This window comes from Macrosteles quadrilineatus, unplaced genomic scaffold (assembly GCF_028750875.1).
Source record: "Macrosteles quadrilineatus isolate MER2022 unplaced genomic scaffold, UCM_ALF_1.0 Scaffold_8__2_contigs__length_117827958, whole genome shotgun sequence".
Taxonomy (NCBI): Eukaryota; Metazoa; Arthropoda; class Insecta; order Hemiptera; family Cicadellidae; genus Macrosteles; species Macrosteles quadrilineatus.
This window is the reverse complement of record NW_026542601.1, coordinates 45,316,364-45,332,287: the sequence shown is the minus strand read 5'-3', so window position 1 is coordinate 45,332,287 and position 15,924 is coordinate 45,316,364. Positions and strand designations below refer to the sequence as shown.

Genomic DNA, 15,924 nt, shown 5'->3' with positions numbered 1-15,924 from the left:
CCGACCGTTCACTCTCAGTTCTTGTCTTTTGAGGCCTTTATGTTTGAGTTTGAAAGAACAGAGAAGCTTTCAACATTGTGGATTTGTTTGCTAGTGTAATAGTTTTGTGTTCTTATGAAATAGTTGTGCATCATTCTATTCTATTGGGTGCTATGAATAACCTGGTGATTATTGGTGAATAACCTTGATTATTTGTTTTGTTTTGAGGAATTACATTTTTGAAATTTTTAAAAAGAATTACATAAACTTTAGCTACTTAAGATTTTCCTTTGAGATCTTGTTTATGAGTCATTTAACTTCAAACTATTTTTAGTTGCTGCTTTATATACAAAATACAATTTTTTTTATTTTAGTATCCAGTTGCTCTTTAGAAAGGTATTTGTTTTTATTTTAAGCTTCATTTAATTATGGTTTCCATTTTATAAACGCTTGTTTTCAATTGTAGTTTTAGTAGGTTATTCACAGGATGTTGGAGGTCTAAGATAAGATAAAATGTGAAACCACAATTATTTTTTAACTCACCATTATTTGTTCATTTGTAGTAACCTCATTGAGTAGGCTGTATCTAATTTTGTAATTGTATTTGGTAAGGAAAACACGGAATAATCTTAATTAATAAAGGTGTAAGTTAATTATCAAGTTGTATCATAGGGCTTCCTTATACAATAAGGTGTTTCAGTTTGGCTCGGTTAATAAGATGATGTAATAAAAATTAGTGATAGGGTATCAGGACTCTGGTAAACAGTCAATTCAACTACATTCTAATACTGACAACATTAATTTGTAATGGAATGTCCAGCTCTAACCATAGTCAAAGTTAAAAATATGTAAGTGTGTTGTTGACAAAGTAAAAAAGTGACAAGTGTATCGTTCACAGGTAAAATATCTCCAGCACTTGGCAGAGAAAAGGACGTCGACAAGCCATAGTTCTGTCACCGACGAACCCAAGGAACCACAATTGCGGGAGGCTGAACTGCTGCAAGAAGTGGAGAAGTTAAAGGCCCAGCTGTTACAAAGCAAGAGCTTCATACAGACAATGTATCGGGAGAAAAAACAGCTCAAGGCCCAAGTGGAGAAGATGAAAGCGGACATGCGTGGACACGCCTCTACCTCGTCCAAGGAAGAGGTACTGTAGGACTTTGAGCCGTAGCTTTGCATGTTTGACCAAAGGTTTGCTGTTCTGTGATCTGTCGCTTTAGTGATTACAGTAGCCTTTGCTTGTTGAGGATCAGTATGAAATGTAAGCGTTGAATGTTGTAAGGAAACGGGGTTCTCTTTATTCAATTAGTAGTCGATTTAGCAATGTGGCAATTCAGAACACTTTTGGTTAGAAATTGTTGTGTTAATCTTTACTCGGCTTAGGAGTACATTATTGAAGATGGCATGAGTGCACAACTGGCTCTAAGTTCAAACAGTTGATGGTACACAAATAGTTTATTATTTAAAAATCAATTTTTCTACTTTAGCGCTTTAAGTACTTCTGTTGAAGAGGCAAATATGGGTTCACCCATTACGTCTTCCTTAATGTCTTATTCTTCGATTCTTTATAAATTCAGTGTGCATGTATTGAAAAGCAATGATGTAATTTTCACAGGAACCTGAAAAAACCAAGGGTTACTGTAATTAAATTGGTGATACTGACGTACCAAATGTTAAAAATGTATACAGTTATTTTTATGCTTTAACTTGTTCTTGCTCTTTATACATTTGAGATGTTATGATTTTGATTCTTATAAAATGTATAACGATAACATGTATAACGATGTTAGGAAAGAGGAAATATGTTATGTCTGTAAAGGGTTGTTGTATGAAAGCAAGGACGAATTTGCCTAGTTGTGATTTTTAAATGTTAAATATTTGTTTTTTTATAAAGGAAGTTTATTGATAGTTTAACGATACTTTAAGGTTAGTTACGATGAACAAACTCTAGTCTAATAGATGTCACAACTATTTTATGATTGGGCTATATATTTTTATACTTTTGGATTTATCTTTTTTTTATTCAGTAATGACTGCCTCTAAAGTTTTTATAAATTTTTGGAACTTTCTGTATTTGCTTTATTATATGTACATTTATATTGTGTTAAGTCTTAAATTAGAGGGAACCCACACTCACCTAAAATAAAACAGTCGATCCATGTTATTGATTTAGTGTGCTGAATGATTTTTGTGATATAGATGTCTGGTTTAAACAAGATGTTGTTTTAATTATTTCTTGTTTTGTCCTCAATGTTAATTTTATTTACTATGTAGTTTTAACTTGTCGATAGGCTAGATCTTGTTTCAAAATTTTTTTATTGGCTCTCCCAAAATATAATTTTGAATTTTGGGTTTCAAATACTTTTGAACATAGACAGAGTGCTTTGTCTAATTCATTGTCTCCAAAAAAGCACTAAGAAAAAATCTCAGGAAAATAAAATTAAAAAAAATAATAATAAATAGACAAAATCAAATTTGTAGTAATCAATAGTGTACAGCTGTTATACAAGTTATACAGCTGTAGATAATATCACAGTAGATCCTAAAGTCACAACTAAAACAACTTTTAGCATGGGCTTATTCCTTTTTGAAAAAAAGAAAAGGTTGTTCATAGTAGGTACTAGAAAATTTATGTTGATTAATTCATTTTATATTATAATATATATTTCTAGTGATATAAAGCCCCCATACACGGGCGAGCATGTTCGCGAGCCTGTTGGCGAACACACTTGCGAACATGCTCGGCGTTTCCAACAGACGGTCGAGCATGCTCGCGAACTTGGTTGTCTCCACCGCACAGTACTCACTTCTCTCGTGCTGTGACAGTCGAGCGCTGAGCCCAACATGCTCGCCGGTACGAAGGCTCACAGACCCCACACACGGGCGAGCATGTTCGCTGCCAACACCGTCACAAACATGCTCGCGAACATTCTTGTCCATGTATCTTATGGGGCTTAACATGTTTAAGTCTTTTTTGCTATTGAAGATATTTATTGATTTCTTTAGATTTAGGCCATAATATATTCAAAGTTGTATTTAAATAGGTTTGAGATAAATTTCTCTTAATAAAATTAATTGAATTTATAAAGTTGCATAATTTAGGGACATTTCGACATTTCCTTAAAGTCATAGGTTTTAGTTAATGTATAAAAAAAACATTCATTTTCTCTATGTTATTTAGACAATTGCATATCATTTGTTAAAAAAAACTGTAGTCTTCCCTAAATTGTACAAGCTTTTAGTTTCATTTGAAGTAAATAATTCAAAACACAACTACTTTTAAAGGAATATTATAAATAAGAAAATTAATATTTTTTCCTTGTAGGCTACCCAGTAGAGATTCGATTGTCTAAACATGATTTTAGCCGTGCCTTCAAAGGAAAAGTTACTAATGCTGTCCATATATTTTCATTAAAATGTTAAAATATGTTCTGCAATTAGGTATACCGTCTGTTGACAAGCAGTTCCAAAAATCAAACGTTATCATTCTTACATATTTTATACAATATTTCCTCATTTACCCTAATGTATTGCATGCTTCAGCGACTGATTTAACAGCATGTTTTTGCATGTGATGAATGAAATTAAGCTTAGGCATGTAAAAGTTGTACAGACTGTTAGTTCTCCAACCATCCAAATCAACTGGGACCACACCACCTTCAGATTTTGATTGTTGGATCTGTATCCAGGGTATTTTATATAAAATAGGAGTTTTAACTATTGTGATTGCGGAAAGCGTTTGCAAAGATTTCACCATTGAAAAATTCACACTTTTCCGGCAATTGCGAGGGGGAAGGGGTGAGGCACGATGATGGAGGCAATGATGAAGTCTACAAGACCATGGGGGATGTTTAGGATTCGGCAGTTTGCTTCTTCCTTCTATAGCAACGATTCTTATTACTGAAGTTCAAGGTTTTTTAAATTCTCTCTGTAAGCGATTTGGACAGTCGACAATTCGGATAGTTGGATCTATTGTATTAAAGTGCGAAGGCTGGTCCCAGTATAATTTTTAAAAGAGGTGGTGAAAATTAAAAGAAGAACCCAACATGACAAACCTTTATGGTTTGAATGTATTTGGTGATTACACAATCATTAAAGAGTTATCAAAAGAGTATTTGAATTACGACAGAACGTAAAACTTATATTTGTTACTTGTTGGCTACGTTCAATCCCAGACAGCTAATTTCCTAGAAAATAATGTAGTCCTGATATGATTTTTTTTTTTAAATCAATATTTATTTCAATATTTAAATAAATAACGAATATTAAAAATCCCCAAAAAATTACCTATAAGACCTATTACAAAATTGCATTTTTTTTTAGATTTTCTGTACACAAATCACTATAAAAATCAGGAGCTTAACAAAGCCAATCAACATTTTCCGGCTGTGTACGAGCTTTTTATTTGATAAATCTTATTGAGTTTGAGAAACAAAGAATTAAAAATACCAAAACTAGTTAATCGTTATAAATTACCCTTTATAACTATTTTCATTTTCTTATAAATGTATTGTATTCACTTCTCTTATAAAATTGCATCACAGATGTTTAAGGGACTTAAATTCGTGCTTGACTTTAACAAATCTTATGTAAAATTGAAAAAATTAAAACAATTAATAACTAAAATTACTTAGTAATGTTAACAATTAATTTCAATAGGCCTATTACAATTTAATATTGTAGCTGAGGGTTTAGCTACAGCATAGTTGTTAAATTGAGCTGACACAATATTAGGCTTTAAGGCAAAAGTTTTTAATTATTTATTAGCAAGCTACATAATAGATAATTAGTTATAGCATTATGTTATTATACTACTATACGGAATAAATCAATTGAAATAAAAAAAAAAATGTGTTGTATTTTCCATTATATGAGTAACATTTTATTCTGTAAAAACAATGGCATATTTAAAGTTGGAGAGCATTTGCTTTTAACTTATTTGTTCAACTGTTTAATTTCCTTGGACAGTTTTTTACAGTGTGTTGTTACTGAATGATATACATTTTTTCTAACAATTTGTATGTACCGGTACTTTTAAGATAAATAATGCAATATTTTCATAATAAAATGAGACTTTTCCTTTTTCCTGCCTCCTTAGGTTTGCCAATATCTAATGGATTTCTGTTTTGAAAAGCGTGTTTCAATTTTGTTTTTAATATGGTTATCTTTAAATGGATTATGCGGGTATTATAAACTTGATAAGAAAGTAAGCGTTTTAACTTTTGATTTTGAAATTTTACAATAATGTTTAAGTTTAAAGAATAAGCTAAATGAACTACATATAATAGGCTGTGTTTTGCATCCAAAATAATTAAAACAATATAATTTTTGTTTATACTTTATTCATAATGTTTTTATGTTAAATTATTGTCTAAAATATTTAAATACTTTCTGTTCTTATTATCCTTTGCAACATCACAGTAAAAATTCAAGGTTTTACAGACGTTTTAAATATTAACAACTAACATATTTTTTTTACTGCAGTTCAGAAATTGAATAATTACAAATTTTTTTATTAATTTTGAGTACTACGTTCTTTTTGAAAACTGTGCTGATAAAAAAAACTATATAGCCTATGATAAAGATGAAGAGCATTGTCTGTTCTCAATATAGTGTTACATAATAAAAATATTGATATTAGTGTCTTAATATTGCCTGTTAATTCTTTACTGCTTGAAGTACCTAAAACACTACTTTAATGAATTTCAAAAAGTAGTTATAGCGATACATTTGCAGAGGTTTTGGACTCCATTTGTCAACTACGTCTACAATCAAAATCTCTCACTTCACCTCAAGAAATGCCTAGTAATTCCTGTTGTTTGTAGAAAACAAAATCCGGAGAACAATGTGGATAATAACAATAACGAGGGCCAGCTTTGAACGTGAATTCTACAGAGAAAAACTCCATTTAAGATCTTAACAGCGCCTGTTAAAATAGTATTGAACATACGCAAAAGTTGTACCTACTTTAATAGTTAAATGAAAATCTGTGTATTTGATTTCAATCTCGTGTTAGATAAAGTTTACAGCTTGAATAAAAAGTTGATGGTCCTAAAATTTATTTTCTTTTTGTTTGACAAAAAAATATGATTTATACATTTAACTAGCTGTAAGGTAAATAATTGGTTATAATTAGCATCACTATCAGCCATTTAATTAAATTGTTATTAGGGATGGACGAGATTGGATTTTTAGTTCGAGACGAGATTTTTTATTTCTCATAAAATTTCGAGACGAGATCGAGACGAGATTTCTCTTCTCATACACAACGGGAAATGCACGTTCGAAATTTTTACCTGATTTTGTAACATTGTTAGATGACTGTTTAAATACTAAAATAATGATAATAGGCAAGAATATTTACAATCTTTCATTAAATAACATCAGCATAACATGTTTTTATTAATCACGCCTAACCTATTAAAAATGCCTACGATTAGGAAACATGGTGATATCAGTTTTTTTTTTTTGTCCTAAGGACGCTAGGCACGAGTCTGGGATTGTTTTTCACATTACTTCAGGCTAGACCTAGGGGTTGCGGCATTATCACTTAGATAAAATCCATTGGTGACTTGGCGGGGATCGAACCCGGGACCTCACACTACGCCAGCTCGCTCCCCCAAATGGTGATATCAGTTAGGATAGAGTTCAACTTATCCTAAAATAAAATAAATCATAAAATAAAAGCAATATTAATTTTTATAAAATAGTTACTTGTTTTGACTTTTTTTATAGTAATAAAACATTCCTCACACTGCTTACACTTAACAAAACTTCTCAAATGTTATTAAAGTAATATTATTAAAATAATGAAAGTAATATTTACATTAAAAGAATTAAAGTAATATTTACATTAAAAGAATTAATTAAATAAGAACGCCTTCGAAAAGGAAACACAACTACAACACGCTCCTGTATTGCGGGTATTGCATTGACTTTCTGCAGGCGTTTTTTTTTTTTTTTTTTTTTTAATTCTCGTCTCGATAAAAATCTCGGCCAAAAAGTAATCTCGTCTCGTGTAACGAGATTGAAAATTTCCCGGAAATTTCCCGAAATTTCGAGACTTGACCATCCCTAATTGTTATTTACCATATTGATAGATCTTCAAGATATTTCATAGGTTATTATATGTGTAGCAGACAGTACAGACAGTAAATAAAATATACTAGAGAACCCGTGCGGCTCAATGAGCCGCATAGTATGAAACATAACGCCGAGGAAAACGTTATGCTTAAATATTTGAGTAAGTTAATTCTTGTTACATCTTAGAGTTGTTTAAACACTTGTTAGAAACAAATTTTAAATATCTCTATTTGAGTTGTCAAGGTTCACCTTCATTATTTCTGCTCTCAGTTTTAACTGATAACTTCTAATGAATGCTAAACGATCTGCTTCAATTCGAGCCAACATGTTGCAACAACGTTTTTCCAGCATTGAGAGAGAATTGAAGAAAACTGTTGCCTAGACATCCCCTAATCAAACTAATTTTCTCCGTAGAGAATCCTGAAAAGTGGAGTGATGTCAACCATTTCATGTGCTCAATTTTTTACCCACAAACTCTGGCTTATCAACTGGAAAGCCATAATCTGCTTTGAATAGGCTAAAGCAGCAACACCATTGATAGTTTGCTAATGTATTTTAACGTGTTGTGTGTTAGTCACAGTATATGCTCCGCATCTGAACGTTCTCACGTTGTTCAGTGGGGTTTCTCTTAATACCTGTCCCAAAAGTTTTGGGACAGGTATTTATTCCTCTAAAGTATATATTAAGTTTATCCAACTGATTTATTTTCTAATATGTTTTTTCAAAACCTTTCCACTTTTGATTCCCTCAGAATTAAGGAATCATAATAATGCATGAAAGTAAATTTAAAGGTTTTTCTTCTGGCATGTTTTGATATTGTATTTTGGCAAAATACTACTTACAGTTTTGTGGCATGTGTCAACTGCATGATTTCTCGCTTTGTTGTACAAAATAATTTATAGCTTGAGAAAATTTTATGTCTTATTCAAAATGAAACTTTTACTCTGACGATGTTTGGCCTATAATGTGGCAGTAAAAGAACTTGAACAGATGTGTTTTTACTTAATATTGAGTCCATTTATTTGAAATTATTAGGAGGAATCACTAGTCAGTTTCAATGCAAAGTACATTAAATTTATATCCACAGGCTAACAGATCTGTAGAAGAAGTAAAAGAAAAGTCAACAGAGAAGGAATTAGTTACAGAACTTCAATCAAAAGTAGAGGTGAGCACTGCATTTATATTTTCATTCTTAACTGTACTTTGTGGTTCGGGGAGCGAGCTGGTCTAGTAATAAAGCGTGTGACTTCAGTCCTTGAGGTTCCAGGTTCAAATCCCGCGAGATCACCAATCGAAGTGATAATGCCGCAACCCTCAAGTATAGCCTAAAGTAATGTGAAAAACAATCCTGGGCTAAAGCCTAGCGTCTTCGGAAAAATTGTTCAGAAACAGGCATTAATTTATCGTTAAAGATGATTATTAAGATATTTTAAGATATGTGGTCCTCTTTTTCTTTTAATTCTTTACGTGGTATTCAATTAGCATACAGTCTATATAATTTACTATTATATAATCGGTACAATAATACCAATTGCAACAGATTTTAGTTAGTTAGTCACAAAAAAGAATGTTTTAGTGTTGTGTGCAATGTTTTGACTGGCAATTTTACATTTTTATACTTTATTGTTTCATACATACATAACACCCCTCTTTTCCCCCGGTTATTCCTGTGTCTAATCATTGATAAGTCTCTCCATCTTCTCACAATTTATCACCTCAATCATCTTCTTTACTCCTACCTTGCATTTGCACCTTCACATGGACCACAGCAAAGCAAGGAGTGAGCTGGTACAGTACAAGGGTGAACTATACTGATGAAATAGTAGCGACAGATAACAGGATCCAAACCCTTGACATCACTGCCTTGGGCCCAAAGTTCTACTACCGGCTGAGCGACTGACTTAGCAAAATTTCTTTGCTACATTTAAAAAATTTAAAAGCATGGCAAAACTCCTGTACATATAGTGTAAATTTGTACTAAGTATCACTATCCTTATTTTTGCAGGAACTGGCCAAAGTAATCACTGAGAAAGATTCTGAACTCAAAGAGCTCAAAGCTAAGCTAGACTCCCTACCGAATAAATCTCAGTCAACTGACTCAAATCAGCAATCAGAAGAAAATTGCAAAGATAATGAAATCCATCTAAAAGAGCTGGAGGACAAAAACAAGGAAATTGAAAACCTGAAGAAGGAATTGAAGAAGAAGACTTTTAATTTACAAGGGTTGGTGAACAAAGAGTTGTGGGACAAGAACAGGGAGATTGAAAAGTTGAATAAACTCTGTGAACGGCAACATGTTGAAATGATGTCTTTGGAGAAGCAAATCAGGGAATATCAGCTGACGATGATGGAGAAAGTGAGTGGCTTCACATCTCCTGTGACATTCCAAAGGAGCATCTTCAATGACAAGGAGAACCAACAACCCATGACTGACACTCGAATGCAGATACAGCGTTTGGTGGAGGACAAAAGGTAAAATACATGTGACTAACAATACATAGGTTAAAGTGTAACAGGGTGTTTACCAGTCACGGAAATCACTGAAGTTATGAAAAGTCACTGATTTTACTAGGGGGTCATCAAAGTCACGGAAAAAATCAAACCTAACCTCAAAACGTCAGTTAATATCAACAAAAATTTTTTAACATGAAAACAGTTTACATTATTTTTATGAAAAATAATGTAAAATTTTGAAAAAAATTATCTAGGATTTTATTCTTTACATTAATGTTAAAAAACAAAGATTTGACATAATGTGCTGATTTTGGGCTAAACGTGGCATGATCTTATTTACTTATGATCCTACTATTTTCACTCATTTACTTTATAACCAACCAAGCCAAGAGTTCTATGAACATGTTCATTCATTATGTTTTATTCACAGGCAGCTGCAGCGTACAGTGGAAGAGTTGCAAGCCCGGCTGTTGAACACTCCAGAACGTGACAAGGAGAGTGCTCAGATCCAAGCCCTGCGCGAAGAGAAGGACGCTGCAGAGAAGCAACGCAAGGAGGCCGTCAACGCTTGTGTTCTGCTCACTACACGACTGCAGGAACTGGCAGACTTCCTGGAGTCCTTATTACCACTTTTGTGCGGCAAGAAACGCAAATACGTTCAGCAAGCTGTCGAACGCAGCAGGGAACTGTCTAGGTTGGTAGAGTGTTTTATGAATATTTTAACGTGATTGATAAAACATGTGTTTGATTAGTTGTAGGGATATGAATTGTTTTAAGATGCTCTTTACACGTTGAATTTGCCCGTTCATTCAGTCATTTGGGTTAAACCTTTTAACTATTAATAGAACAGGATGTCTATTGGTCACTGAAGTCACTAATTTTACTAGGGGATCACGGAAGTCACTGACCAGTAACGGTTTTAAGATCCCAAAAAATCGCTGAAAAAAGCAGGCCTAACTAAAAAAAAGTTTCCTAATCCCATCTTTTATTTTGCACCTTGCTGCAGGCATGATTAAGTTCATAATGCTTAATCATATTGGGAATGGGAATATATTTTTGGAGCATGTAACCAGGTCAAAATCATTATAGCACAAAATATTGTATGCCCGCCAATCTCATGTACAAGTCACTGAAAAGTTTTGTCTTATCGGTACTAAAGATTGTGCGTTTTATTGTCCCGTTTTATATTAAGTAGTTAAGATGAATATTGAGCTTAGTCAAACCATTACAATTATATAATTTTTTTCTGAAAATGTACAACCTGCGACTGATTTTTTTCATTGCTATGCCCCATATTAACAGTACTGATTAATCTTGTTCTTGTTGTTAGTTTATGAAATGTCATGACATGTTCCAGATCTTTGTCGTTGGCTGCGGAAGAGTCCAGTTTGCTACAATGCAGCACATGGACAGATCTACAGCCAAGTCTGGTGGTGCCTTTATTGCCAGACATTTCCACAGTGGACTTCTGGAGCGGAGACGAGGCTGAAGAACCGTTCTCTGGCGACGAGGCAGGTAAAGCAGCAGCAGAAACACTCAACACTGAGAAAAACTGTGACAACCCTTTCCTCAACTCCATCTTCAACTTTGACGGGAAGAAATTTTCCATTGGGTCCAAAGAAGATGATGCGTTTTACGATCTGGCGGACATTACGGAAGGATCGTTAGTGGAAACGTGTAGTGAAGCGTTGGACAACACCTGCACAAGAATCAATCCGGAAGTGAAAAGTTCCAATATTGGGAAGATAACTTTGACCAGCAGGAAGAAATCCGTCGGAGACACAAAAGAACGATCAGTGAAGGAAGACGGATCCGAGTGTGAGACTTGGTCGGAGCCTGACCGAGACGTTTCCTACGCTAGGATGGGACTGAAGGAGGATCTGGTGAATAAAACCACCCTCGCTTGTGATGACACTTCGGAAACTGCAGAGTCCATACCTAAATCACCATGTAAGTGTTATTTGAGTAAAATCTTTAATTTTTTGAGTTTGGAGCAGGGCTATTTCTTATTAAAAAATAATAAAAATTTGTATCATTAATAACAACGAAGATTGGTTTTTTTGTTTTTTATTTGATATTGTTTGTCATTTGGGTAAATAAATATCGTTCAGCAAAAGATGTTTAGGTACTAAATTGATATCCAAGTTCTTTAATTAATCAGATAAAATGAAATATTGTAGTCATATTTTTTTTATTTCCGTCATTTACGTTTTTTAACACTATTGGCTTTTTATGTTTTTTTCTAAGGGAACTTCAAACCTTGGTCTTGTTACCATCTAAAATCAGCCTTTTGTTTGTCTGAACTTTGCTTGAAATAAAAACAGCACTTTAGTTAACATAAAGTGTATGTTTCTATCAGTTTGGGAACCGTCTCCGTTCGTTCCAGTTTATTCACACAAACCAGCCAAAATACAGGTGCTGCTCATTGGTAAAATAAACCCACACCAGTTTGAGACTGATTGAAACTCGGAAACAATCCATGTTAAAAAGATTTGGAATCGATGGATATTAAAAGACTTTAACTTTTGTTTTGTAGTATCCAGAAGAGGCAGTGAGATACAGAGGTTGCAGAGGAAGATTCGTAACCTAGAGCAGGTGAACGCAGCTCTGCGCAGTGAGTTGGTAATCCTCCATCAGCTGACTCCTCCTGCACTCACCCGCCAGGACAAGGCTACTAGCATTGAGGTACAAAACTATGGTTTGAGCAATTATTGCAAACATTTACAACGATTAGTGAAATCAAATTTTCATTTCCTAATCCAGTCCTCAGATGAGAAAGTGCCTAAAACAAAACATTATTAGTATACAATCTCAATCAAAGAACTTAATTGTAGTCAAATCAAGAAAAAAATTTTTTTAAATAAAAACGATTAGTACAAATAAATACGGAATGGAAGCTTTCAAGCCTTGGATAAATCCATCTCTAAATTAGGAAATAAGAATATTTTTATCAGGTTTGATTTTGAAAATATATGTTCTTACGATTGTTTTATTTTAAATTATTGTGTCAATGATTTTGTAAAGCAACTATTGACAACTTACTATTATGATGATAACAAACAGTTTTATATTCAATTTATCTACTGTAAGATGTTAGAAATGTTGACAAATTACCAAAATGAAAACTACAAATTATCTGCAAATTCATCTTACTCCCACTCTCTTTTATCTCTGTGGGGTTATATATTTGTAAACCTTATCCATCACAGTGATATATTAGCGCAAGTACAGTAATAAAAAATATCTAGTCAATCCAATTCAATAAAACACATCCGACAGACTAAATAGTAAATACTAAATAGGTAATATAAAATATACATTTTTATCAGCTACTAAACTTTTTTTAGTCCTTTTAAATAGTTATCCAAATGGAAACTGTTTCCCGCATCAAATTTAAATTTTAATCTTACAAAAATCATCGTTCACCGTTATGGCTGACAGCAGCGAATGTGGATTTTAGTTGTCGCGACGAAGTTCCTTTTCTGTCCCCGCTCACCTCTTGGACGAGATCCGCAATCAGAGAGAGAAGCTAGAGGCTTCACTGTTTCATAATGATTACATTCGCCGTCAGTTGGAAACCACTGTATCTTCCCTGCAGAGGAGTCAGGTAGACGGAATGGCGAATGTGTTGCTTAGCCTTCAGACTGTCCTGTCCACTGCGACCTTTGCTTCTTCTACTAACCACATTTATATTTATTATTTAAATTTTGTATCCAAATAGAAAACTGAGAGACGAATCTGCATGTCTTTTTAGTTGTTCGCATAATATTTTTTGTCCATTCATCTCATAACGTATTTTCCTTGTTGCCAGAAAATTAATGAGTTCTTCATCATTTCATGATTGAAAGCCCGTATCTATATTTTATTTACTTGCGAAAAGCAGGAAAGTGCTCTGAGTCAATTCTGAGAAATCAGGACTCATGTGCAGATTATTCAAGTCTCTATTTTATTAATTTTGTAGGGTTTTAATTCTTTATAAATGATTTTACTCTAAAAGCTTTGCTTCTATTAACGCAGCTAATTTACTAATTATGATTTGCCTGATAACATACTGCATATCCGGTAATAGAATTGTTTACATCTTTAAATTTCAAAATAATTTGAAATTATAGAACAGCGTAAGTAATGATAGAATTACATTTTATCAACGCTTCAAACAAGGAATCCAATCAATACAATGTTTCCTGTTTATATAATTTCCGATATTTTCCCAGGGAGAACAAGACAATTCATTGCTTGGGAAGCTGAAAGAAGTCACATTTCAACTCGAAACTGCTGAGAATGAAGCTTCAGAATTGAAAAAGGAAAGACAAAACTTAAACACAAAAGTTGAATTTTTGCACTCGTCTCTGCAGAAAACCTCCGATGAATTGAGGTTGAAGCAAAAAGATTTTGAAAGGTTTGAATCGGAAACCACCCGGGAACTGAATGAGATAACAGAAAAGTATTCAAAGAAATTATCCGACAGTGAGCAAAAGTGTTTGGAGCTGGAGAACAAAAGTGTGGAACTGGAGAAGCAGAATGTAGAACTGACACGGACTATTGAACAGTTGAATGGACAGATTGTAGCTTTGACTAGAGAAATTGAAGACCATGTTGTTGAAGGGAAGAAGAACAAAGAACTTGTTGATGAACTCAACGTGAAACTTCAGCAATTAAATAGACAAAGGGATGAGCTTCAGGTGAGCCTTGTACAGTTTATATTAGCGATTCACTTAGTATTATTTGCTATATTACGTAGGCCTTGTGTCTTAGTCTTAGTCAAAAATATTTATTCATTGGTTTGTACATGTGATACAACAAATAGTGTTAACAATATAACTAAAGTAGTATCCTAAAACTAAAATTTTAGATATAATTAAAAATATTTTAAAATCTTAGAGGGAGATAAAACAAGTACAAAACACCAAAAACTGTATGAATATACAGTAGACTCCCTCTTATCCGGACACCTTTTAACCTGACATCGGTTTAACCGGACTACACTCAGCGGAAATGACATCTCTTTAACTGGACATTTTTATCAGCACATAGGTTTAACCGGACTAGATCGGCAGGAACTGGGCGGTACTGAAACGACTGTTCTCGTGGGAAGTATTTGAGACCAGTGATAATATGTCTAAATACAATGCTCTCCTAAATTTAAGTCAAATACTGTATACAGTATGCATTTATTAAAACGGTCCGTTTTAACGAGTTTTTGGGGACGTCGGTTTAACCAGAAAAACCGTTATCCAATATAGCTTTTGCTTGAACTAGTTGCTTAATTGGTGCTTGCTATAGGCTAGGAATGCTTAGTGAGAAATTCTATTGATCAGTCATAGAAACAAGTTTTTATACTCCAGTAGTGATTATGAAAAAAGTCAATCGAATTGTTTTTTACACAACCATGAGGTTAGTAAATCATAGCAGCTTTATTCTCATTTTCTATTTGTAATCAGCTGTTTTTGTTGTCACAGAGACTAACAGCAGAACAAGAACAGCTGTTGGCAGATGCTGAGAGAGAAAGACAGGAGCTGGCGACACAGCTGATTGCTAGGGATAGAGAGGTAGGTTGCATAAACAATTCAGTGGATTCATAAATAAATACACTATAGTTCGGCCGCTTAGAAAGCGACCTCCTCCAGCATTGGTTTAGCATTAGCGCGCAGGTCGTTTTCTAAGCGGCCGAACTTTAGTTAGGCCTACCCTACTAATCTTTTGGAAAACGCGGTACAAAACATAGCCAACTCTCGTGGCAAATATAGTGGAATTAATAAATGCATTGGTATTAATCTGCTTGTCCTTAGCTTCTCCTTACCTTATCTATATAGGACAGCTGTTGAGCTGTAGCCAATTTTGTATTCAACCAATTCAACTAACTTAGTGAACGAACCACTAACAAAGTTTGCTGCTGTCAAAGATTTATTTTACCCTTTAGTTTTATGTGACCCAAAAGATACAGTTTACAATAAACTGTCTTTCCAATTCAGGTTTGTAAAACAATATAAGAATTCTACAGAAATCCAGTAATTAACATCAACCAATTCAATTACGCAAATGTTTATTTATTAATAACTGGGTGAAGCTGTAACATGTATCTATTAAATGTTAAAGGGTGTAACTAGTTACTTGTGCATTTGTAGGTGAGTGAGCTAAGCAAGCGAATGAGCAACGTAGAGTTGACCAGCAGCGAGTTGGAAGCAGCTCTGCGCTCACAACTAGAACTCGCCACTCAACAGTGCGTTCAGTTTGAGAACAGAGTGCGCGACTTGGACGGAACCAACAAGGTGAGCAAAACGAGTTGTGTAACTGCTTGCGTAATAAACATTGGTGGTGGATATGTTTCAAAATGTGATGTATGTTTTCTAATGTAGGATTGGGAGGAAAGTATTTGTGGATGTTTGGTATGAATGACAATTGGTGGTG

At 33.8% G+C, this 15,924-nt stretch overlaps 1 protein-coding gene across 4 annotated transcripts in view; it reads left to right on the top strand.

Moving 5' to 3' along the window:
• Positions 1-15,924, top strand: part of LOC128999411 (centrosomin-like) — a 54,653-nt gene that overhangs the window by 32,998 nt on the left and 5,731 nt on the right. For 3 of the 4 annotated variants that reach the window (XM_054425917.1, XM_054425914.1, XM_054425915.1), the window contains 10 exons: positions 878-1,126; positions 8,150-8,227; positions 9,068-9,534; positions 9,947-10,210; positions 10,874-11,466; positions 12,053-12,201; positions 12,977-13,123; positions 13,731-14,198; positions 14,976-15,065; positions 15,642-15,785. In XM_054425917.1, coding sequence (XP_054281892.1) covers positions 878-1,126; positions 8,150-8,227; positions 9,068-9,534; positions 9,947-10,210; positions 10,874-11,466; positions 12,053-12,201; positions 12,977-13,123; positions 13,731-14,198; positions 14,976-15,065; positions 15,642-15,785 — 2,649 coding nt within the window. The remainder of the gene's footprint in view (positions 1-877; positions 1,127-8,149; positions 8,228-9,067; positions 9,535-9,946; positions 10,211-10,873; positions 11,467-12,052; positions 12,202-12,976; positions 13,124-13,730; positions 14,199-14,975; positions 15,066-15,641; positions 15,786-15,924) is intronic. The other variant, XM_054425916.1, reaches the window with a different exon arrangement.